The sequence below is a fragment of the Lithobates pipiens genome, unplaced genomic scaffold (assembly GCF_037356315.1).
Source record: "Lithobates pipiens isolate NorthernLeopardFrog02 unplaced genomic scaffold, aLitPip1_a1.2 Scaffold_18, whole genome shotgun sequence".
Taxonomy (NCBI): Eukaryota; Metazoa; Chordata; class Amphibia; order Anura; family Ranidae; genus Lithobates; species Lithobates pipiens.
The window spans coordinates 476,106,664-476,132,072 of NW_027507758.1; the positions used below are offsets into that span (position 1 = coordinate 476,106,664).

A 25,409-nucleotide genomic window follows, 5' to 3' on the forward strand; every position below is an offset into this window, starting at 1 on the left:
TAGTGAGTGTACAGCTTGTATAGCAGTGTAAGTTTCTGTCCCCTCAAAAAAGTCAACACACAACCATTAATGTCTAAACTACTGGCAACAAAAGTGAAAATGTCCAAATTGTGCCCAATTAGCCATTTTCCCTCATGTCATGTGACTCATAAGTGTTCTCAGGTGCGCATGAGAAGCAGGTGTGTTAAATGTAGTGTTATCGCTCTCACTCTCTCATACTGGTCACTGGAAGTTCAACATGGCACCTCATGGCAAAGAACCTTCTGAGGATCTGAAAAAAATAATTGTTGCTCTACATAATTGCCTAGGCTATAAGAAATTGCCAAGACCCTGAAACTGAGCTGTAGCATGGTGGCCAAGACCATACAGCGGTTTAACAGGACAGGTTCCATGGAGAAGAGGCCTTAAGGTTGTCTATGGGAAATAGACGTATGAGTGCTGTCAGCATTGCTGCAGAGGTTGAAGGGGTGGGGGGTCAGTGCTCAGACCATATGCCGCACACGGCATCAAATTGGTCAGCATGGCTTTTGTCCCATAAGGAAGCCCCATCTAAAGTTGATGCACAAGAAACCCCGCCAACAGTTTGCTGGAGACAAGCAGACTAAAGAAATGGATTACTGGAACCATGTCCTGTGGTCTGATGAGACCAAGACCAAGATAAACTTATTTGGTTCAGATGGTGTCAAACTAGGTGAGGAGAACAAAGAGAAGTGTGTCATGTCTGCAGTCAAGCATGGTGGTGGGAGTGTCATGGTCTGGGGCTGCATCAGTGCTGCCGGTACTGGGGAGCTACAGTTCATTGAGGGATTGCCAACGAGCACTGTGACATACTGAAGGAGAGCATGATCCCCTCTCTACGGAGAATGGGCCGACATGATAACAACCACAAACACCTGCAGGATGACCACTGCCTTGCTAAAGAAGCTGAGGGTAAAGGTAATAGATTGGCCAAGCATGTCACCAGACCTTAACCATGTTGAGCATCTGTGGGGCATCCTCAAACAGAAGGTGGAGGAGCACAAGGTCTCTAATACCCACCAGCTGCTTGATGTCATCATGGAGGAGTGGAAGAGGATTCCAGTGGCAACCTGTGAAGCTCTGGTGACCTCCATGCCCAAGAGGGTAAAGACAGTGCTGGAAAATAATGGTGGCCACACAAAATATTGACACTTTGGGCCCAATTTGGACATTTTCACTTAGGGGTGTACTCACTTTTGTTGCCAGCGGTTTAGACATTAATGGCTGTGTTGAGTTATTTTGAGGGGACAGCAAATTTACACTGTTATACAAGGATTACACTCACTACTTTACATTGTAGCAAAGTGTAATTTCTTCAGTGTTGTCACATGAAAAGATATAATACAATATTTACAAAAATGTGAGGGGCGTACTCACTTTTGTCACATGCTGTAAATACAATTTTAAATACATATTTTCAAAGTTGCCCAACCCTTTAGCAGTGTGGCCCAGTACATGATGTAGAACACATTTTAGCTTTCTATAGAAAATGTATTTGTCTGTGAAATAAGTGAAGTCAGTTACTATCAGTTAGTAGTAATTGCACGTGTGTGTCATTTAAATGTTTTAACTGTATTCATAGGAATACACACACACACACACACACACACACACACAAGCGTATGTATATAGTTTGTCTTTAAGGTACACTTAATTAACGCAATTTATCAAAAGTGAAGGATCTTTTATATTTTTCCAATTTTTTCAAAGAGTTTCAAAGAGCTTGAGATTACTTGTGTCCCTAAACTGCTCCCAACAGACACAAGGAATTCCTGATCTAAATACTGACCTTTAAATAATCTCCCTCCACAGTAACGCAGAGAATTAATTTTAACTGACAGTAACACATGCTCCATATAGAATGGAACGCGGTTAGAAGTCTATTGCACAGGAGACAGAACACTGGGCACGAATATTCATCGGGTAAGACTTATCATTTCCACATATCTCACGATCTGTAATGTGTTACATGTTTTATAAGAACTGTGAGATATTGTTTTAAAGTACAAATGTGTTCTGTGTATTTAGGAGTATTTAATATAGGGGTTGATGTTTAATACACAGGACACTACCTATATGGAGTTTGCATGTTCACCTTGTGATTGTATGAGTTTGCTCTGTGTACTTTAGTTTCTTTAGTTTCTTCCCACACTCTAAAGACATGCTGGTAGGTTAATTGCCCCTAGTATGTGTATGTATATAGATCAGAAAGGGACTACCAATTGTAGGCTCCTTGAGGGCAGGGACTGATGTGAATGTATAATAAGTAAAGTGCTGTCTAACTTGTTGTCACAATATTAACACCAGTAACAAATAAATAAATAAAATAAAATATACTGGTAAAAATGCTAAACATGAATTAAAGTCAAAAGTCTAAAAAAACGCTGGCAGATAGGGTTTTTCTCAAAGAGCTTCCCTATCTTGTAAGTGGTAATGTACACTGAGCCATGCATGTGCAGCTCAAAATACATTTACGCCACCAGTCTGTGGCATGATGAAATGATTCCTGTGCTCGTGCGTGGGAGTGACGTTATTGTAGCCGCTCATTAAATCGGCTGAACAGAGTGAACCTGAGAGGAAGACCAGCAGAAGATAGAAGCACATAGGACTGCGGCTTCGTTTGACAGGTAAGTCTGCTATAATGTGCTAATATGCAGGGTATAGTAGCACATTATTGCAGTATGGAGTGAGAGAGTGATTGCAGTGAGAAGAGACTGTAGGCCCATAGGACATTAAAAATTCTTTAATGCCGACAGCTGAAAATCATTTTTTGGGTTTGCTCTTTACCACATGATCAGCCGTGTCCAATCACGGCTGATCACGATGTAAGCAGGAAAAGCTGTTGATCGGCTTTTCCTCACTCGTGTCTGACAAACGTGAGTAGAGGAGAGCCGATCGGCAGCTCTCCTGACAGGGGGGGTCTGTGCTGATTGTTTATCAGTGCAGCCCCCCCTCGGATGCCCACACTAGACCACCAGGGAAGCCCCCAGGACCACCAGGGAAGTGGGCAACACGTGGATGGCCAGGTATGTACCCCATGGCCATCCACATGTACAAATGACAGCCCAATTTGTGCCAATCAGTGCCCAGGCACTGACTGGCACCATCATGAAATAAATGAAATCAGTGATGCCCAGCAATGCCACCCATCAGAGTTATCAGTGCCACCCATCAGTGTCCAGCAGTGCCACCATCAGTGTCCAGTAGTGCCACCTAGCAGTGCCCATCCATGCCCACCTATCAGTGTCCATCTGTGCCACCTATCAGTGCCACCAATAAGTACCCATCATTGCCACTTATAACTACCCATCAGTGTTGCCTATGAGTGCCCATCGTGCCACCTATGAGTGCTCATCAGTGCTGCATACCAGGGCCACCTATCAGTGCCCATCAGTGCCACCTATCAGTGTCTATCAGTGCCATCTTCTTTTATTTGTTGCACAACAAAATAAAAATTGCAGAGGTGATCAAATACCACCAAAAGAAAGCTCTATTTGTGGGAACAAAATGATAAAAAAAATTTGTTTGGGTACAGTGTTGTATGGCCGGCTTGGGCAGGAAAGAGTCTAAGTGCCTGGTATTGAAGTGGTTAAAGGAGCAATACACATATTGTAAGACTAATTTAGCAACCAATGCATTTATAGGGGGGACACTTTCACCATATAGACCACCACCTACACAGTTAGTATCAACACATACATCACAAAAAACAGAGCATAATTGTCAAAATATAGAGAGAGAAATCCGGTGGGATTATAACGGTGCCAACAGATAATAATGGAAACCAAAATTACTTAGAAAATAAGATTTATTATAAACATGATTAAAAGCCAATCAAAACAGATCATTGTGTTTCATTAAACATCTCCATTACGTGGTCATTACGTGGATTTCCAGTTATATAGAAGTCATGTGTCCGTATGATATCCCAACATGTTTCACCTGTTATGCTTCATCAGGTGATTAACAAACCAACCAGAAGCCACAAATGACAATGCAAGAAAAGTATCAAAAAACATATATATATATATATATATATATATATATATATATATATATATATTGTGGCAGCAGGCAGGTAAAGTCACCTGGTTGTATCCAGGATGGGAAATATGTGTGCCCTAGATTCAGGCTTTATGCAGACTTGTACAACTAGAGGGGAAGAGTTAATGAGCACAGCTGAAGTAAATGGGCTCATTAAGGCCTCTACAAAAAAAACCCCAGCATGCTTAGGGAGATGCTCCATCCTGGAACCAGTTTTGTGTTTGTAGAGACTGGGGAGTGTGACACCTGTTCTGTGCGGTGAGTTAACGCCTGTGTGGCAAACCTCTACAACAGAGACAGGGACTGGTGCAGCACAAGGCTGCACTCAGTTGTTAGACAGGGAATCTATGAGTGTATTTAGAGGTCAAGCTGACCAGGATTTATTTTCATGTTTTTCTTTTGTTTTGGCTGTTATATTTTTTACTGCATGTAGCATGAATAAACCGCACCTTTTGTTTTTTTTCACCTACAACGCTGTCTGCTGTGCCTGATTTTGTGTTGTGAACCCATCCAGGGGGTCACACACACCCGCTGCCGAGCTAACCCCTCACAGTTGGTGGAGAATGCGGGCAGTTTTTATTTTAATTTTTTTTTAAGGCCAGCATGGAGGAGATACTGAGACAGCTGGCTCTAGCAAATGCAAATCAGCAGCAAACAAATGCGGGTTTACAAAGGAGCCTTGCAGCTCAACAACAGAGCCTTGCAGCCCAGCAGCAGACAAATGCAACTTTGCAGCAGAGTCTGGAAGCTCAGCAGAAAGCTCACCTGCAGAGTTTGGAAGCTCAGCAACAAGCCCAGCAGCAAACAAATGCAACTTTGCAGCAGAGTCTGGAAGCTCAGCAACAAGCCCAGCAGCAATCTGAAGCCCGCTTCATAGACCTGTTGCAGAAGCAAGAGCAGAGTTTTCAACAGCAAATAGAGACATTGATACAGCAACGTCCGCAGACCAATGAAGCAAGCGGTTACAATAATACCGCATCCTTTGGTTTGAGCCGTTTACTGACAAAAATGACTGGAGAGGATGATCCGGAGGTGTTTTTGACCACATTTGAAAGGACTGCTGAAAGGGAAAAGTGGCCTAAGGAGCAATGGGCTGGACTGGTGGCCCCTCTGTTAACTGTGGAATCACAGAAAGCTTATTATGACCTAGAGCCTGACCAAGCAAAAGCCTATGTGGTACTAAAAACAGAAATATTGGCACGGCTGGGTGTCACCCTGGCCGTCCGGGCTCAGCGTGTGCATAATTGGACTTTTCAGGTTGGAAAACCCCCCAGATCTCAAATGTATGATCTCATTCACCTGAGCAGGAAGTGGCTGCAGCCAGAGATTTTGACCGCACCAAACATTGTGGAACGTGTGGTTATGGATCGTTTCCTGAGAGCTCTTCCTACTGCCATCCAAAAATGGGTAAGCCATGGAGACCCAGAAAATGCAGATAAACTTGTGAATCTGGTTGAGAGGTACTTGGCTACAGAGAACTTGACCACCTCTTCCAGGGACTCACGGACTTTCCATCCTAAGACCAGATCATCCCCAGTGGCGGGTAAGATGACTCCAAGGGGTGAGGGTGGAGAGAGTGAGAGGATGGGAGTTCTACCTAAGGTCTGGCGGGAGCAGCCCGGGAAGCCCAGGCTGCAAGAGGCAGCGAAAAAGATTATTTGCTACCGCTGCCGGCAAGAGGGACATATTGCAGCCAATTGCCCAGTTGTGGATGAGCCTATGCAATGTGACTTTATAAGGGAGAGACGTCAGTCGCTGTTTGTGACAGTTGCATGCACTGCCATTCGGGGACCTGAGAAACATTTATGTAAAATGTGTATTAATGGTAGAAATGTTGATGTGTTACTGGATTCAGGTAGCCTGGTAACATTGATAAAAGCTGAATTAGTTACTACAGAGGTCTCTGGGAAGAACAAGGTGGCTGTTATTTGTGTGCATGGGGACACCCGAGAGTATCCTGTAACTTCAGTGTTTTTTGAGACCCCCAAAGGTAACCTCTCTCATCTGGTGGGGTTAGTGTCTGACTTACCACATGATGCTATTGTGGGAAGGGATTTTCCAAAATTCTGGGAACTCTGGGATTGTCCTGAGCCCCCCACTGGTGCCCCTATAGACCAGGAAGATGACCAGAATTCCTCTGGGAGTGGTGAGGACTCTCCTGAATTTCCCTTGTCGGTATTGGCGGGGGAAACTCGAGAAACTGGGGAGGAGCCAACATCCTCAGATGAAAACATGCCGTCTGTGGAGTTTTCAGATCTTGAGGTTCACAGGGAAAATTTTGCCACAGAACAGTTAAAAGATCCCACCCTGATAAAGGCACGGGAAAATGTGGTGAAAATAGATGGCGAGTTAGTGAACCCAGATAAGACTTGCACTTATCCGTACTTCACTATGGAAAGGGACCTGCTGTATCGAGTGGCTCAAAGGGCAGAAGAAACCATTGAGCAACTTGTGGTGCCCAAACCTTACAGGAAGTTGGTGTTAGAATTGGCCCATGGGCACATTCTGGGAGATCATCTGGGGACCGAGAAAACCAGAGAGAGGGTACTGCAGAGATTCTATTGGCCTGGGGTCATGAAGGAAACAGAAAATTATTGTTCCTCCTGCCCTGTGTGTCAGAAGTCGGCACCTATGCCACATTTCCGTAACCCGCTGGTACCTCTTCCTATCATTGAGGTCCCCTTTGAGAGGATCGCAATGGATTTGGTGGGTCCGATAATGAAGTCTGCTAGGGGGCATCAGTACATTTTGGTTATATTGGACTATGCTACCCGTTATCCGGAAGCAATTCCTCTTCGAAATACCTCGGCCAAAACTATAGCCAAAGAGCTATCTCTTGTTTTTAGCCGCATGGGTATTTGTAAGGAACTGCTTACGGACCAAGGTACACCCTTTATGTCCAGGGTTATGAAAGAACTATGCAAGTTGTACAAAGTGACACAATTGCGTACATCTGTGTATCACCCCCAAACAGATGGGTTGGTTGAAAGATTCAACAAAACCCTAAAACAAATGTTAAAGAAGGTGGTGGATAGAGATGGAAAGAATTGGGACTGTCTAATACCCTATCTGATGTTTGCCATTAGGGAGGTACCCCAGTCCTCTACGGGTTTCTCACCCTTCGAGTTGCTCTATGGGAGACACCCAAGAGGGCTGCTGGATATCGCCAAGGAAACTTGGGAAAATGAGAGTTCTCCTCACAGGAGCGTGATTGAGCATGTCGCCCTGATGCAAGATAGAATTGCACAGGTAATGCCAATCGTAAAGGAACATTTGACCCAAGCGCAGTTAGCACAGCAGAGAGTGTACAACCGTGGGGCCAAGACCCGTACTTTTTCCCCGGGGGATAGGGTCTTGGTGCTAGTCCCTATGGTTGAAAGCAAATTTCTGGCCAAATGGCAAGGTCCATACGAAGTAATTGAAAAAATTAGTGAGGTGAACTACAGGGTTAGACAGCCAGGAAGGCGAAAGCCGGAGCAGATCTATCACGTCAATCTGCTGAAAGCCTGGAGGGATAGGGAATCCCTAGTCGCAGAGACTTTGTCACAAGCACAGCCTGATTGCTTAGTTCCTGAGGTTGGAATAGCAGACACCTTATCGAAAGCCCAACAACAGGAGGTTAAAGAGTTTGTACTTCGTAACAAAGAGATTTTCTCTGAGCTGCCGGGACAAACATCTGGCGTAGAGCATGACATTATCACCCCGCCAGGAGAAAGGGTAAAACTAAAACCTTATAGAATACCAGAGGTCCGACGGGAGGCAATACGTGGGGAGGTTCAAAGGATGCTGGAATTGGGTGTGATAGAGGAGTCCCAGAGTGACTGGTCCAGTCCTATCGTACTAGTGCCCAAACCTGATGGGAGCTGGCGGTTTTGTAACGATTTTCGACAATTGAATAAAGTTACAAAATTTGACACCTACCCCATGCCGCGTATAGATGAGTTGATTGACCGGCTGGGAACAGCCCGATATATGACAACTCTTGATCTCACCAAAGGGTATTGGCAAATTCCCCTGGCCGAGTCGGCCAAGGAGAAAACTGCGTTTGTAACCCCAGATGGGGCATTCCAATATAAGAGAATGCCGTTTGGGTTACAGAATGCACCGGCAACATTCCAGCGGAAAATGGATAAGATTCTGAGGCCCCATCAGAAATATGCTGCAGCTTACCTGGATGATGTGATTATCCATAGCACAGACTGGGTCTCACATTTGCCAAAAGTACAAGCAGTCCTAGACTCTATCCGGGAAGCTGGGTTTACGGCCAATCCAAAGAAGTGTACCATTGGACAGGAGGAGGCCAAATATCTTACTGCATGTAGCATGAATAAAGCGCACCTTTTGTTTTTTTTCACCTACAACGCTGTCTGCTGTGCCTGATTTTGTGTTGTGAACCCATCCAGGGGGTCACACACACCCGCTGCCGAGCTAACCCCTCACAATATATATATATATATATATATATATATATATATATATATATATATATATATATATTTATTTATAGCTATGACATTAAATAGCTAAGGCAAAGCATGTATAACTCACTTGCCACTGTCCACCCATTCCAGAGCTTACCACACAGAGGCCCCTAGAGGGTCACCACCGGAACCATGACCACCGATGAGAAGGAGCACCATGCGGCCACAGAGAACACACTATGACCAGGCTAACAAAGAAGGGAAATAGATAAGACGGGTACAATCTTAGTCAAGTTAAAAAAGTAGATTATTAAAGCACCAGGTTGCATATAGAAAAGGTGGAGGGTAGATCTAATGTGTCATTTATAGTTATCCAAAGGGATTACTTACTTGATAAAAGGTATTTAAATGAACACAGGAGGGTGCCTGCAGATAAAGCAATTTATGTCCAAACTTGGATAAATGCTTGCTGCTGAGATCAAAAACAGAAAAAGGAAAAAGAAGGGTAGTGTACTAAATATATTAGTGTCATCTCTTTAAGACAGCAATAATAATATAATATATCTAAATGTGTTTTATAGTTATTTTAGTATTTATTTTATAGACCAATACTAAAACGTACAAAGGACTAATGTCTCACATTTAAAAAAAAAAAATCAAAATCTCTAGAGAAAAAAAAAGGAGCCAATTAGATAAGAGTAGTAGTAAAAAGGCTTAGTTAGACTTACCGGTAACGGTATTTCTAAGAGCCTTTCAGGACAACCTTGGAGAGAGCGTAGCTCCACCTTCTTCACAGGAAACACATGCAGCCTTTAAATCCCTACTCCACCATGGCCTCAGTTATTGTGGTCTCCAACAACTGGAAAACAAAGCACAGAAAACCATCAAACAACCATGATAGACACTTAAAACCTCTTCTAAGAAAACAAAGGGAGGGAAGTAACGGTTGTCCTGAAAGGCTCTTAGAAATACCGTCACAGCTAAGTCTAACTATGCCTTTCTCAAATCACATTTCAGGGCAACCTTGGAGAGGATAACCGAGAAACTTACCCTAGGGTGGGACTACTGCCTGCAGTACCTTCCTGCCCAACGCTTGATCTTTGGTGGACAGTAAATCCAACCGATAGTATCGGAGAAATGCTGAATAGTTGGACCAAGTAGCAGCCTTACAGATTTGTTCAGGTGTAGCACTGGCCCTTTCAGCCCAGGAAACTGCCGTAGATCTTGTAGAATGAGCAGCAATAACTAAAGGGGGTATTTCTCCTTTGGCTTTATAGGCCTCTGTGATTGCCAACCTAAGCAATCTGCCCAGCGTACATTTGGAATCTTTTTCTCCCTTACGTGAGCCTGAGAAAACCACAAAGACAGCATTCAATCTTCTGAATTCTTTGGTTACTGTAAGAAAATGTAACATACACCTCCTCAAGTCCAGAGTGTGAAACGCTTCTTCTGCTGGATTGGTCGGAGTTGGTCCTTCCATTCTTTCTTGACTGACTCTGATAGGACCCTATGAACTGGAAACACCCTGTGTTTAATTTCATGGAGACCCTGGTACATTTTGTAATGAACAGACAGTTGTACCTTTTCTTCCGGCGGTTGTGAGGCTTGTTGAATGTACTGCCAAATTCTCTGAAACGCCTTTGGAGATGGCTTATGGTAGAGAAATTAACATTTAATTTAAGGACAACAGCTCTGGTGGACATTCCTGCCGTCAGCATGCCAATCGCATGCTCCCTCAAAACCTCCCTCAAAATATCTTTCATCAAATAAGTAATCCCTATGGATAACTATAAATGACACATTGGATCTACCCTCTATGCACCTTTGTTATATGCAACCTGATGCTTTAATAATCTACTTTTTAACAAGGCCCTATGACTAGGATTTTACCCGTATAATCGACATTGAGCAAAATCATAAACACAACACTTAATTTTTATTTGCCCCTATTTATATTACATAAAATTTATTTACACAAAAGCCCTATTTCTCTCAAATATTGTTCACAAATCTGTATAAATCTGTGTTAGTGAGCACTTCTTCTTTGCCAAGATAATCCATCCACCTCACAGGTGTGGCATTTCAAAATGCTGATTGGACAGTATGGTTATTGCACAGGTGTACCTTAGGCTGGCCACAATAAAAAGCCACTCCTCTCAAAGGAGAAGTTCTCACTAACACAGATTTAGCCCTGGTTCACAGTGGAGCGTTTTGATATGCGACTTGACATGACAAATCGTTGGCAATTGCCGTCAATGGCACCGTCCTAATATGTGCGATGCCGAATTTGTGGCACTGCGCCAATTTCAAAAAGTAGTTTCTGTACTACTTCTTGCGATTTCGGGCTGCGATTTACATTGAGATCTGTGAAGAAACCTGCACAAATGTCTCTGAAATCGTGGCCGAAATTGGGACTGACATGCGGGAGGGAAATCGTATGAGTTCAGCTGAACTCGCACGGCTTCATTCCCGCAGCTCAGTGTGAACCTGGGCTTAGACAGATTTGTGAACAATATTTGAGAGAAATAGGCCTTGTGTGTACATAGAAAAAGTTGTAGATCTTTGCATTCAGCTCATAATAAACAGGGGCAAACACAAAGTGTTGAGTTTATAATTTTGCTCAGTGTATTTCCCCTCTTTGTTAGCGTGGTCATTGTGTGTTCTCTGTGGCCGCACGGTGCTCCTTATCGGTGGTCCTGGTTTCAGTGGTGACTCTCTGAGGGGCCTCTTGGTGGTAAGCTCTGGAATGGGTGGACCGTGGCAAAAGAGTTATACATACTTTTCCTTATTTATTTAATGTCCTATATATATATGTTTTTTTGATATGTTTATTGATACTTTTTTGTATTCTTCTGCATAGTCCCTCGTGTCTTCTGGTTGGTTCGTTAATCCCCTGATGAAGCCTAACAGGAGAAACATGTTGGGATATCATATGAGTACAACCAGAAATACATCTATATGACCACCTAATGGAGATGTATAATGAAACACAGTCATCTGTTTGATTGGTTTTTAATCATGTTTATAATAAATCTTATTTTTTAAGTAATTTTGGTTTCCATTACTATCTGTTGGTACCGTTATAATCCCACCCCATTTCTCTCTCTATATTTTGACTTTTTGGGATGAGGAGCAGGATGCTCTAAAAGTGTTTGTCTAGGTCAGATAAAATATATAAAAGAACATAATTGTATATTCAACCAGGATGGTTCTCCATATCAATATTAAATTTACATTTTAAAACCAGCCAATTCAGTGTAATGACAGCTTGACACCTACAATAAAATGCAAAATAGTAGCATTCTATTAAAATATAATTAACAATAAGATCATTTACTAAACAAAAATGAAGCCAAACATCATGCTCAACAAAATGATTTGAATGTGATTAAAGCCCCACTGACACAAGTGACTGTTATCACCGGGAATAAAAATGAGGAGAAATATGTCATTTTCAGATCTCTCTGCACTCTCTTCACAATCTGTTGTATCTTGAAACAGGTGGAGGAATTCTCCCTGGTAAGACACAGAACGCAAACAAACAAAAACTTGGCAGGGATTTTAACTTCTCAGGCGGTATGATTATGTCAGATTTTTGATGCAGTACATTGTTTTGCATGGAAATTTGGCATTTTATATTGTAGGCCTGTAATTCTTAGGTGGGTCGAGTGAGTGCTAATTCTTACATTCACCATATTTCACAATCAGATTGCTCATAAACAAGGGTGAAGGAGGGGGGGGGGAGGAGGAGGGGGAGGAGGAGGGGAAAGGGGAGGGAAAGGAGGGGGAAAAGGGCAAATTAAAATAGTATATAAACAGTCACAAGAGGAACAATGACAAGAAAACAAGTCATAGCTTATGAAAGTCCATATCATGTAGTTGAAAAACCAGCAACTGTAGAAGGCAGCCCCATTTGAAGACTAAGAAACAGCAAAGCAATCTTCTAGGAACACTGGAAATGGAAACAGAGGCGCCACTCTAAGTGCAGTATTAAAAGAGTGCTTTAATAAAAACTTAAAATGTGGTACTTATTAATGAATGTTGTACTTTTTGTGTTTAAAAACTGGACATTTCATTTACTTATTCATTCATATAATTTGTTACAATTATTCACTTCACAGGGTGTTGCTATTATAGTTTAAAGTGGTAACAATCAATGCTATTTAAGTTATGTGTATACTTTATTGGATACATTTGAGTTTAGAGTGTGTATTATTAGCATGTCCACTGAGTATTTACTGCAGCACTGCTCATTCTACACTGCTTGGTAGGATTTTTGCACATTATTATTTATTTAGAGTGGCAGCAAGTTTTTTTGTTTTGTTTTTTAGTGTGGTGATACACAAGTGTGAGGGCGGAAGTGTGTATTGTATTTAATACATAAAAACTGCATATGCGCAAAAATCTTGATGGTGTTGGGAAACTAGTCATTAACCTCCCTGACGGTATTCCTGAGTGTGGCTTGGGTGGATTTTCAGCACCAAAAGCAGTAATCCTGATCCACACTTGGGATTGCAACGCAGGATCCAGCTACAGCAAACTTACCTTTTCTCCTGGATCCTGCCATGTCCTCCCTGCTCTGTGTGCAAGCTGTCCTCCGCCGGATCTCTCACAGAGTCGAGCTCCGTTCCCTGCGAGCGTTGCGTCGTACAGCGACGGAGAACAGAGCCAAATTCAAAAAGTAAAAAACACAATACATATACAGTACACTGTAATCTTACAGATTACTTTACTGTATCAATTTATTTCACCTCCCTTTGTCCCTAGTGGTCTGTCCAGTGTCCTGCATGCAGTTTTATATTATAAAAACTTTTCTTTCTGCCTGGAAACTGGAGATTGTCCATAGCAACCAAAACTGTCCCTTTACATGAAAAGTGGTTTTAGACCAGCTAGAAAACATCGATAATAAATTAGAATCACTCGCAGAATTGAGCGATAGCGATTTGTGGGGAAATCCGTCATCAAACACTGACAATTCTGCATCTGAGCAAATTTCAGTGTTTTTGATTTGATTACATTATTGAATAATTTTTATTATTGTTATATCATTATTTGTCATAATTATTTAAAGTTATTTATTACGTTATAATTTCTGATTTTGTGTTTCAAACTTTATCATACCCAGGATGTCTACTAGAATCTTGTTTGGACAGATTTAAGTGAGTTATTCCTAAGAATAACAGGCCTACAATATAAAACGCCAAATTTTCATGCAAAATAATTGTACCGCTTTCAGCACCAAAAATCTGATATAATCATACCGCCAGGGAGGTTAAAGGATAAGTTCACCTTTTGGAATATGTTACATGCTAAACCTGTATTTAAGGTGGAACATGTAATACCCAAGATAGCGAGCAATTGTGCTGCAAGTTTAAAAATGATTTGCTAAGCTATTGCTAGACTTGCCAGGCTTCACAAGTTTGTTGCACAACTGCAGCAAGTTTGCCTTGCATGATTCCAAATCAACTTTCTTTGCAAATATTCTGCAAGTCTGCTGCTAATTCTGGTTCAGTTATGTTGTGCAATAGTCATCCCACCACAGGGGTAACTGCGGCTGAATTTTCATGCTGTATACTTGCAGAGCTCTTGCTGTAGACTCACCACTGCAACTTTGCTCTTGCTAGAGACTTGCCACACAAATTTGCTACAAATTGAAAAAGGGTCAACTAGAGCTTGTGCTTCAAGTGTTCTACAAGTGTACAACTTGACAGTGACAATGTGCAGCAAGTTAACAGACTTACAATTCAACACTGCCACAAATTTGTGGCACATTATCCTTGCAATCTGGGAGGTTCCTGCTCCTGCTTTTAGCCCAGATCCCCGCTCTCAGTGTGACAGTGGGTAGGGGTTCTTCTCACACCCGCCGTCACAATTTAAAAATAGCACAACTGTGCAGGATCCCGCCCACATGGCCACAATGTTTATTCACAGTTTCCTGTGAATGAATGAACTACAAGTACCATCATCCACCATGGCAGATGGCCTGTAGTTCTGAATGGAGTTGGCTGCGCTCTGGATCAGTAGCTGACACAAGTGTGTGGCCTTCCTCCATGAGACTCTCTCCAAAAACTTAAACAAAAACCCTTTTTTTTAATCTATGTTTGTGTGTTTGCCATTTCGCAAACTATACTGTTTAATTGTAGTTTTGAATGAACTATGAGGGTATCGGTGAGCTCCCTTGTCGTTCAATCACAGGCCTTGCAGCTTTCAATCTAGGGCTTGTCTTCAAAAGCCTGACATTGTACCCCTGATCCACTGCTCCAGCAGGAAAGATAATAAATGCATTTTTTTCCTGCAAAATACAGTATGTGCATTATATATATTTTTTTCTAAAAAGGTGAACCTTGAATGTATGTTTAACCACTTCAGGACCGCCGTATTGCCAATGTACGTCAACACAATGGCACAGGCAGGCACAATCACGTAGATCTACGTGATTGCCTTCCAGCGGGTGGGGGGTCCGATCGGACCCCCTCCCGCTGGTTACGGCGGTCCGGTTCGCTCCAGGAGTGCTCCGTGATGAGGGGATGGCCGTTGGTTTTCAGCCACCCCCTCTGGATCGCTCCTGGCCAATGAGAAGCTTCCTCCCACTGTGTATTGTTTACACAGGAAGGAGGAAGTGATGTCATTCTCCTCGGGGCGGTCTTTTTGACCGGACTACGAGGAGAAGACTAATAGTAAGTGTGCACCAACACTACACTGACATGTAGGTACACACAGGCACACAAACCCCCCCCCCCCCCAGTCACAGTGTCACTGATTGCATTGATCATTTCTTTACTGATCAATGCATTCAGTGTCAGTTGTGACAGTAAAAACTGTCAGGACAGATAGTGTTAGGTCCAGGGTAGCCCCCTATCACCCCCCAATAAAGATTTAACCCCCTGATTGCCCCTAGAGTTAACCCTTTCACCCCCTTTTGCCAGTGTCACTAAGCGATCATTTTTCTGATCGCTGCATGTGTCGCTAGGTAGCTAGTTATTTTTTTAGGTTCACCGCCAGGTTTTTATATCGCTAGGTACCCCGATATACTACCCAATAATGGTTTTAACCCCCTGATTGCCGCTAGTTAACCCTTTCACCCCCTTTTGCCAGTGTCACTAAGCGATCGTTTTTCTGATCGCTGCATTAGTGTCGCTACAGTCGCTAGGTAGCTAGTTATTTTTTTAGGTTCACCGCCAGGTTTTTATAGCGCTAGGTACCCCGATATACTACCCAATAATGGTTTTAACCCCCTGATTGCCGCTAGTTAACCCTTTCACCCCCTTTTGCCAGTGTCACTAAGCGATCATTTTTCTGATCGCTGCATGTGTCGCTAGGTAGCTAGTTATTTTTTTAGGTTCACCGCCAGGTTTTTATATCGCTAGGTACCCCGATATACTACCCAATAATGGTTTTAACCCCCTGATTGCCGCTAGTTAACCCTTTCACCCCCTTTTGCCAGTGTCACTAAGCGATCGTTTTTCTGATCGCTGCATTAGTGTCGCTACAGTCGCTAGGTAGCTAGTTATTTTTTTAGGTTCACCGCCAGGTTTTTATAGCGCTAGGTACCCCGATATACTACCCAATAATGGTTTTAACCCCCTGATTTCCGCTAGTTAACCCTTTCACCCCCTTTTGCCAGTGTCACTAAGCGATAATTTTTCTGAACGCTGCATCAGTGTCGCTAGTGTCGCTAGGTAGCTAGTTATTTTTTTAGGTTCACCGCCAGGTTTTTATAGCGCTAGGTACCCCGATATACTACCCAATAATGGTTTTAACCCCCTGATTGCTGCTAGTTAACCCTTTTACCCCCTTTCACCAGCGATCACAGTATAAGTGTCACTGGTGACGCTGGTTAGCCAGTTAGTTATTTAGGTTCCCCGTCAGGTTTTTATATAGCGCCAGGGACCCCCATATACTACCTAATAAAAATTTGAACCCCCTGATTGCCCCTAGTTAACCCTTTCACCACTGATCACCGTAGAAGTGTTACGGGTGACTCTGGTTAGTTTGTTTTTTATAGCATCAGGGCACCCACCATTTATTACCCAATAAAGGTTTAACCCCCTGATCACCCGGCGGGTGATATCAATTAGGTTTTAGGGTCAGGGTCTGCGTCGCCCCAGGCAGCGCTAGGTTAGTGCCAGTACCGCTAACACCCACACGCAAAGCATACACCTCCCGTAGTGGTATAGAATCTGAACAGATCAATATCTGATCTGATCAGATCTATACTAGCGTCCCCAGCAGTTTAGGGTTCCAAAAAAACGCATTGTTAGCGGGATCAGCCCAAATACCTGCTAGCACCTGCGTTTTGCCCCTCTGCCCAGCCCACCCAAGTGCAGTATCAATCGATCACTGTCACTTACAAAACACTAAACACATAACTGCAGCGATCACAGAGTCAGGCCTGATCCCTGCCATCGCTAACAGGTTTTTTGGTAGCATTTTATATTCAAATCCGGAAGGCAGTGCTTGGTTTTCGGGGTCCCGTACGTGGCTAGGCTCCCAAAAAGTCCCCCACATGTGGTATCCCCGTACTCGGGAGAAGCAGCAGAATTTATTTTGGGGTGTAATTTGACTTCTGCCCATAGCATGTGTGAGCAATATATCATTTAGTGACAACTTTGTGCAAAAAAAAAAAAAAAGTTTGTAATATTCCCGCAACTTTTGGCAAAATATAAAATATTCCATGGACTCAACATGCCTCTCAGTAAATAGCTTGGGGTGTCTACTTTCCAAAATGGGGTCATTTGGGGGGGTTTTGTGCTATTTTGGCATTTTATGGCCTTCGAAACTGTGATAGGTAGTGAGGAGTTAAATCAAAAATTTGCACCCATAGAAATCCTGAAGGTGGTGATTGGTTTTCGGGGTGCCGTGCGCGACTAGACTCCCAAAAAGTCCCCCACATGTGGTATCCCCGTACTCAGGAGAAGCAGCAGAATGTATTTTGGGGTGTCATTTCACATATGCCCATAGCATGTGTGAGCAATATATCATTTAGTGACAACTTGGTGCAAAAGAAAAAAAAGTTTGTAATATTCCCGCAACTTGTGGCAAAATATAAAATATTCCATGGACTCAACATGCCTCTCAGTAAATAGCTTGGGGTGTCTACTTTCCAAAATGGGGTCATTTTGGGGGGTTTTGTGCTATTTTGGCATTTTATGGCCTTCGAAACTGTGATAGGTAGTGAGGAGTTAAATCAAAAATTTGCACCCTTAGAAATCCTGAAGGTGGTGATTGGTTTTCGGGGTGCCGTGCGCGACTAGACTCCCAAAAAGTCCCACACATGTGGTATCCCCATACTCGGGAGAAGTAGCGGAATATATTTTGGGGTGCAATTCCACATATAACCATGGCATGTGTGAGCAATATATCATTTAGTGACAACTTTTTGTAAAAATTTTTTTTTTTTTTTTTTGTGTCATTATTCAATCCCTTAGGACAAAAAAAATAAATATTCAATGGGCTCAACATACCCATCAGCAATTTCCTTGGGGTGTCTACTTTCCAAAATGGGGTCATTTGGGGGGGATTTGTACTGCCCTGCCATTTTAGCACCTCAAGAAATGAGATCGGCAGTCATAAATTAAAAGCTGTGTAAATTCCAGAAAATGTACTCTAGTTTGTAGACGCTATAACTTTTGCGCAAACCAAAAAATATACGCTTATTGACATTTTTTTTTACTAAAGACATGTGGCTGAATAAATTTTGCCCTCAATGTATGACTAAAATTTAGTTTATTCGATTTTTCTTATAACAAAAAGAAGAAAATATCTTTTTTTTTCAAAATTTTCGCTCTTTTTCCATTTATATCGCAAAAAAAAAAAATCGCAGAGGCAATCAAATACCATCAAAAGAAAGCTCTATTTGTGGGAAGAAAAGGACGCAAATTTCGTTTGGGTGCAATATTACATGACCGCGCAATTACCAGTTAAAGCAGCGCAGTGCGAAATTGCAAAAAGACCTCTGGTCCTTAAGGTGTTTATTGGTCCGGAGCTGAAGTGGTTAAAGGAAACCTGTATAGAAGATATTAGGGCTGTCATAAATGACCTCCTGGAAATACTAGTTATCTGGCCATCTCTGGTTTCAACACTTCATGAATCACTGACCAACAATCCGTAAAGTGAAGATAGGGTAAGGTTAAAACTCCTGATCTGTATACTTGTTTCAGGTAAGTGATTAAGAAACCATTGCAACGAGCCAGCATGACGACCAAGAAATTCGAGTTTTCAGAATGCCAGCAATTGCAATAAGCTAATTTCCTTTGATGTGGGTTTTCTTTAAAGAAAGCCAGTCACCACCCCATGCCTACTGGAATAAAACCACACAACATACATTTCTCACATAATCTTATCCCTGGCTGCCTTCTTTGGGTTAATTATTTTGCCCCGCCATGCTTTCCTGGCCCTAGTGTCAGACAAAGTCCTGCCAGCAGCCATAGAAGCCTCATGCAATCTTCAAAAACTGCTATAGGATCAGTGCATCCAAAATTGATTAATCGTTTTTTTGGTAGATGGTATAGGGATAAGTCACCTATTGAGTTTGTATAATTCTCATGTCCTCTCCAGGTAAGATATCTGCTCACCTGACTTCGCCTACAATGGACATAATATGTTTATGTGATCCTTTAACACTATTCTTAATCCTCCATTGTGATACAGGACAATGCTGCTTCTACAATCTGTGTGTGCTTTGCTTCTGTTGGCACCACTGTATTCTTCAGCTGAAGATGACCCAACACAACCTCAGCGGAATCCCTGTGCCAACTGGATGGGTGGAGCACCTGGTTATCCAGGACACAATGGACTGCCAGGGAGGGATGGTAAAGAAGGGAAGGATGGAGAAAAGGGTGAAAGAGGACAGCCAGGTTAGTACTGGTTTTAGTAGAGGAATGGGGTGTGTAAAAAAAATGATGTGCATCAAATTGTGTATGGTGTGTAAAGTGCCTTGAAAAAGTATTCACACCACTTGACATTTCCCATATTTTTTCATGTTACAACCAAAAACTTAAATGTATTTTATTGGCATTTTATGTAATAGACCAACACAAAGTAGCACATAATTGTGAAGTGGAAGGAAAATGATAACTATCTGAAAAGTGTGGTGTGCATTTGTATTCAGCTCCCTTTACTTTGATACCTCTAACTAAAATCTATAGGAACCAATTGCCTTCAGAAGTCACCTAATTAGTAAATAGGGTCCACATGTGAGAAATGTAATCTCAGTACCAATTCAGCTGTTCTGTGATGCCCTTAGAGGTTTGTTAGAGAACATTAGTGAATAAACAGCATTCAGAAGGCCAAGGAACATACCAGACAGGTCAGGGATAAAGTTGTGGAGAAGTTTACAGCAGGGTTAGGTTATAAAAAGATATCCCAAGCTTTGAACATATCACAGAGCATTGTAAAATCCAGCATCACAAAAAGGAAAGAGTATGGCACAACTGCAAACCTACCAAGCCATGGCCGTCCACCTAAACTGACAGGCCGGGCAAGGAGAGTGTTAATCAGAGAAGCAACCAGGAGGTCCGTGGTAACTCTGGAGGAGCTGCAGAGATCCACAGCTCAGGTGGGAGAATCTGTCCACAGAACAACTACCAGTATTAGTCCTTCACTCCACAAATCTGGCAATTATGGAAGAGTGGCAAAAAGAAAGCCATAAGAAGTTCAGTTTGCAAGAAGCCATGTGGGGAACATTAGCTTTATTTTTTTTAACACGTTTATTTATTATACAGCAGCACAATTGAATATTGAAATATGAAACTGTAATTTTTTTCAAATATTTAATTCATTTTCAGGTAAAAAGATAGAGATAATTAGCTTTATTATGTGTTTTCTCTAACTGCAATCTTTTAAGCAGCCAGATGGCCAACTAGTCTCCTTATCACATATACCGCGTTTTCAGCTTTGCTTAAAAAAGGAAGTAAACCAATTATTTTATTTTTTTTAAACCCTGCAAAGTAAAGGCATAATATACTAGTATGCATCCCATAATAGCACATTATAAAATACTCACCTTAGAACAAAGCAATGCACCGCTGCGCTGTGAACTCTGACCGACGCTTCCATCTTCACCTGGTCTTCCTTCTGGATTCGCATCCTATGCCCATCAGATTGGCTGTGCAGCGATGATGTCACTCTCACGCATGCGCACAGGAGTCACGGACCGCGGCATGGAGCTCTGAAGGACGGCCCGGGTATACCGTCCCTTCAGAGCACATGCACCGGTGACATCACCAGTTGTATTAAGTGTTAAAGTGGTTGTACACCCTGTAGGGTGTACGGAAGGAAGAGGGGTGAAGATGGATGCTCGCTGTTAGTGGGGACAGCGGTGACATCGCAGACTTTGGTTTCAGGTAAGTGATACATAATGGGCTACTATACGATGCATAGTAGCCCATTATGCTTTACCTTTGCAGGGAAATAAAGAGGAAGTAAAACTCATCAGGGTTTACTTCGTCTTGAATATCTCCTAAACCGGGAAGGTTTAGGAGATATTCATAATACCTAAAGCCTTATTATAGACTTACCTTTACGTACAAGTCTACAGAATGGGCTTACATCTGCCTTGTTTATTTCACTCAGCAAACTATTAAGTGCCATATTTTACTCTGGAAAATAAAAAAGGTGCAAAGCAAGCCTCATTTGCAGTGCTATCTCTTTAGCTAACCCATACTGTTTTGGGAATTTTTTTGTCATGTATTAAATGTTCACTTGTAAAATAAAGGATGCGCAGAAATCATAAAAGCACAAAAAAGTTCAAAAATCTATAATACGAAGATAAAAAAAGAAAATTTAAATAAAGTTGACCCAGTACCAATATAGTTTCCCTTTAAAAAGAACAGAAGTAAAATGTAAGGTATTCTATCTGTCATTTACAAATTTATATTTGCAATATTTGCAATAGTAATATGAATATCAATATTTTCAGGTGTTCCTGGGGAAAAAGGAGAAGCTGGAGAGAACGGACCCCCAGGACCAGAGGGCCCACGGGGATTTCCAGGAGCCCGAGGGGAGATGGGGGAGAGCCCATTCTTACAACGCTCAGCCTTTAGTATGGGACTAACTGGCAGAGTTCCCACCCCAAATGTTCCTATCCGCTTCACCAAAGTCTTTTACAATGAGCAACGCCATTATGATGACAGCACAGGCAAGTTCAGCTGCCATGTTAAGGGCCTTTACTTGTTCACCTATCATCTGACTGTTTATATTAAGGATGTCAAGGTTGGGCTTTACAAGAATAGCAAGCCCATCATGTTCACCTTTGACCAGTTTCAGTCCAACAACGTTGACCAGGCTTCTGGCACCATCTTATTGCACCTGGATGTTGGAGATGAGGTTTGGCTGCAGGTTTATGGGGATGATTTTGGAGGCATCTATGGAGATAATCTCAATGACTCTTCTTTCTCAGGAATCTTGCTGTATCCAAGCCAGATCTCCAACTGATTCTCCTCTAGTGTTATATGACTGACCATCGGTCTTTTTGTCTCAGCATGAACTGATTGTAAAGTCCCAGATGACCTAGAACTATCACAGAATTACAAAGTCAAATTGCTCTAAATGTGTCTTGTTAATTTCTTAAAATACCAGGAAAAAAAAACACTTTGCATACAAAACTGCTTGAGGCAAACATGTAAAAATGTGCATAAGTGTTTGGCTTTAATTTTTAAGCATGCTTCTCATTTCTTTGCAATGAAAGAACAAACACTCAGGCTGCGTTCACACTAGTGCAAAGTGAATGCAGCTTTCACCTCATCCAATTTGCATGCAGAGATTGTGGCTGACTCTCTATGGAGCCAATTCACATATCTCTGTTGTGGCTGGGGAGTCCTGTGTGTCTTCGGCCCATTTCAGGGATGAATTCAGGCAAACATTTAGCCCTGATTCATCCCTGAAACGGAGAACAGGAACGCACCAGACCCCTCATGCGAACTGTATCCGGCAGCAATGTGAACCCATCCTGAAACACGGGAAAACACATAATACCAGCATTGAAAGCAATTGCATAGTGGTCTTTAATTCTATCCCACTCAGAATGTGCATCAGATTTTTCAGTATTATTCAGAGGAGAATTCAACCATATTCAATAAATTCTGCAAAAATTAAAAGTCAGCATTAAAGGCTAAGTTCACTTTTTTTCTAAATTCCAGCTCCCCTATGTACCAATATAGAATTAATGTGCTTCTTTTGCTCTTTATGGCTGTTTCAAAACAAGTGCTGGACTATTTCTGCCTTACTTCCTGGACAGACTTTAGGACACAGGAAAGAGTTGACCAGCTGAGGGCAGAACAGAGGGTCATGACAAAGTCTGTTCAGGAAGTAAGGCAGAAGTAATCCAATAGGGCTTTGAAACATCCATAAAAACAATGAGGGAAATGTGTGTAGAATAAATGGAAGGCTGTTTAATTTTTGTAAATGTAGTACATTAATGCTATATTAATACATAGTGGGGCTGGAATTTAGAAAAGAAAAAAAAATTAACTTATCCTTTAAAAGTCAGCAACTACGAAAACTGTAGTTGCTGACTTTTAGTATACAGACACTCACCTGTCCAGGGATCCAGAGTCAGCCTCACCCAAGCTAGTTCTTCACCGGTCTCATAGTTGCCAACATTGTCAAAATATGTATAGAGGTATTTTTTTGTCTGTAGGCAGGGTCTTATTATAATTAGGGGCGGGGCATTCATTTTAGGTGTGCTGTAGCGGAAGGAGAAAAATGTGGCGCACAAATGGCTCAAAGGGGGTGTGGTTCGAGTCTGAGATGAATGAGGGATGGCAGAAGAAAGAAAGAGATGGGGGGGGGGAGATAGAGAGGGAAGGAAAGAAAGAGGGATGGAGGGACAGCAGGTCAAAATCCTACACCACAATAGAAATATGTGTATTCCAGAAATTTTAACAATCAGCAGATAAAGATACTCCAAACACTTGGTGTTATTGCTTCAATCATCATGGCACCATGGTTGTTATGGTGCCAGGATAATGGAAGCACATTATTTCTATAATTACATTGTAATATAAAATAAAATAGTTAAACTCATAATTGCACAATCAGTGGGAGCCCTGAGCGTGTCACCGTTGCCTGCCACCAGATGCCATTAGGTGTTCCCTAGTTATACAAAATAGGGGATAGTATTATGGAATTTATATATATATATATATATATATATAATGTTTGGGGGCTATAAGTAATTTTCTAAAAATTTGAACTTTTAAACACCAAATGCCAGAAATAGATTTAGGCATGAAAGGGTTAAAACCACTTTAGATTTTGATGATGGACAAATTACAATCATCCACAGGCTGGCATATCTTCAGTGCAACACATTAAACAGTCCAGAACCCATGGTAATAAGAGGCAATAGTATCTCTTCCAACCCTTGTGTCACTGAGTGGTATATTAGGACTTTGCATACTTCCTACATTTGTTTAGAACGGGTGCTGTGTTACTCACCGTCCAGGGCACCCTGCTTATGTTCCCAGTAGGCCAGGAGCATCTGCCAGTCTTTCTCCGGTTTTCCTCAAGGTGCAAGGGAGAACCATCCTTCAGTAAGAAAACACACTTTCCACCTCCTCACACTGCCAATTTTCCCAAAAGACCCTGGGGCGACTCCTTCCAAATCTTAAATAGGCAGGTAGTGGAACCAACACATAGGAAATTACAAAACAGGATGTATCCAAAAACTTAAAGGGGAACTGTAAAATACTAGCTGCCTATACATGGAGGACATGACACTGCATGGAGTTTTGGAATAACCTCCGCATTTATGAACCATACAGTAGCTTACTTCTTGATCTGTAGTTAAAGTGGTTGTAAACACTAAAGCCCCATACACACTATCAGTTTTTCTGCTGAGTTTTCAGGTTTACCAAAACCATGTAGTGCAAAGGCCTGCCTGATTGCATACAAATTGAAACTCCTAAGGTTTGACTTCATATTATATGGTTTTGGTAAATCTGAAAGAAAAACTCAGCAGAAAAACTGATAGTGTGTATGGGGCATTACAGACTACTTTTACCTACAGGTAAGCCTATAATCGCCTAAACCTCTACGGTTTAGGAGATATTTACCATATATGCTTGCGCCGACATCATTGGTGCATGCGCACTATAAAAAGGGCACGATCATGTGCGGGAGTGACATCACACGACTCCGGCCAGTAACAGAGCCTAACGGAGTCCGCAGCCCTGGAAGGAAGAGGGGTGAAGATGGATACTTCCTGTAACAGGGACATTGCAGACATTGTGGGCTTCGTTTGCAGATAAGTGCCACGTAATGGGCTGGTATGAGATGCATACTAGCCTATTATGCTTTTACTTTGCAGGGGAAGTACTTTCAAGAACTAATTAACAGTATTTTTTGGGAAGGATTACCTCAGATTCAGGGTAAGTCACAAATGGAAAATGTTTGTCCTGTGGAAGCTCCATGTCTTTTATACTGCTGACATGCTATGAATGCTTGGTGCCATCTTGCCAGAAGTGCTGCACCTATTATTCAGAATCTTCCCTGGCGTTTCCACTTCTGTTGGGTCCAAGTATCATCTATTCTGGCACTGCAAACACAAAGCAGCACATGGAGTGAATCTCTAGGCTGTTGAATGTGTAGGGAGTCATGATGTAGAGAAATTGGGTCTAGCTAGAGAGTAGCTACTGAACTGTGTCGTAGTGACCAGACAACAAATAGGGGATGACACTGAAGGCTCCAGCCAGAACCTTTCCTGTAGTACACTGTTGGGAGCTCATCCTAGCTCCAATGATACAAGAGATTTGTGGCACATAGGACATTTTTTGTCTCTTGAACTGTGTCATACTCATCAGCTTCCTACATGCATGACATACATACTTGCCAACAATCCAGCTTTTCCCGGGACAATCGCAATTTTTGTACCCTTGTCGCGATTAAAATCCCAGGATTTTGAATTTGTCCTGGGAAATCTAGACT

At 42.1% G+C, this 25,409-nt stretch overlaps 1 protein-coding gene across 2 annotated transcripts; it reads left to right on the forward strand.

Moving 5' to 3' along the window:
- The first annotated feature begins 1,792 nt into the window (after positions 1 to 1,792).
- Positions 1,793 to 22,032, forward strand: ADIPOQ (adiponectin, C1Q and collagen domain containing). Of its 2 annotated transcripts, none has more exons than XM_077488347.1 (3): positions 1,793 to 1,941; positions 19,134 to 19,339; positions 21,403 to 22,032. In XM_077488347.1, exons 2-3 carry the CDS (start codon positions 19,138 to 19,140, stop codon positions 21,915 to 21,917), a joined length of 717 nt encoding a protein of 238 aa, XP_077344473.1. In that variant the 5' UTR covers positions 1,793 to 1,941; positions 19,134 to 19,137; the 3' UTR covers positions 21,918 to 22,032. The 2 variants fall into 2 exon arrangements, with proteins under 2 accessions (XP_077344473.1, XP_077344474.1); XM_077488348.1 differs by lacking the exon at positions 1,793 to 1,941 and adding an exon at positions 2,509 to 2,645.
- The last annotated feature ends 3,377 nt before the right edge of the window (positions 22,033 to 25,409 follow it).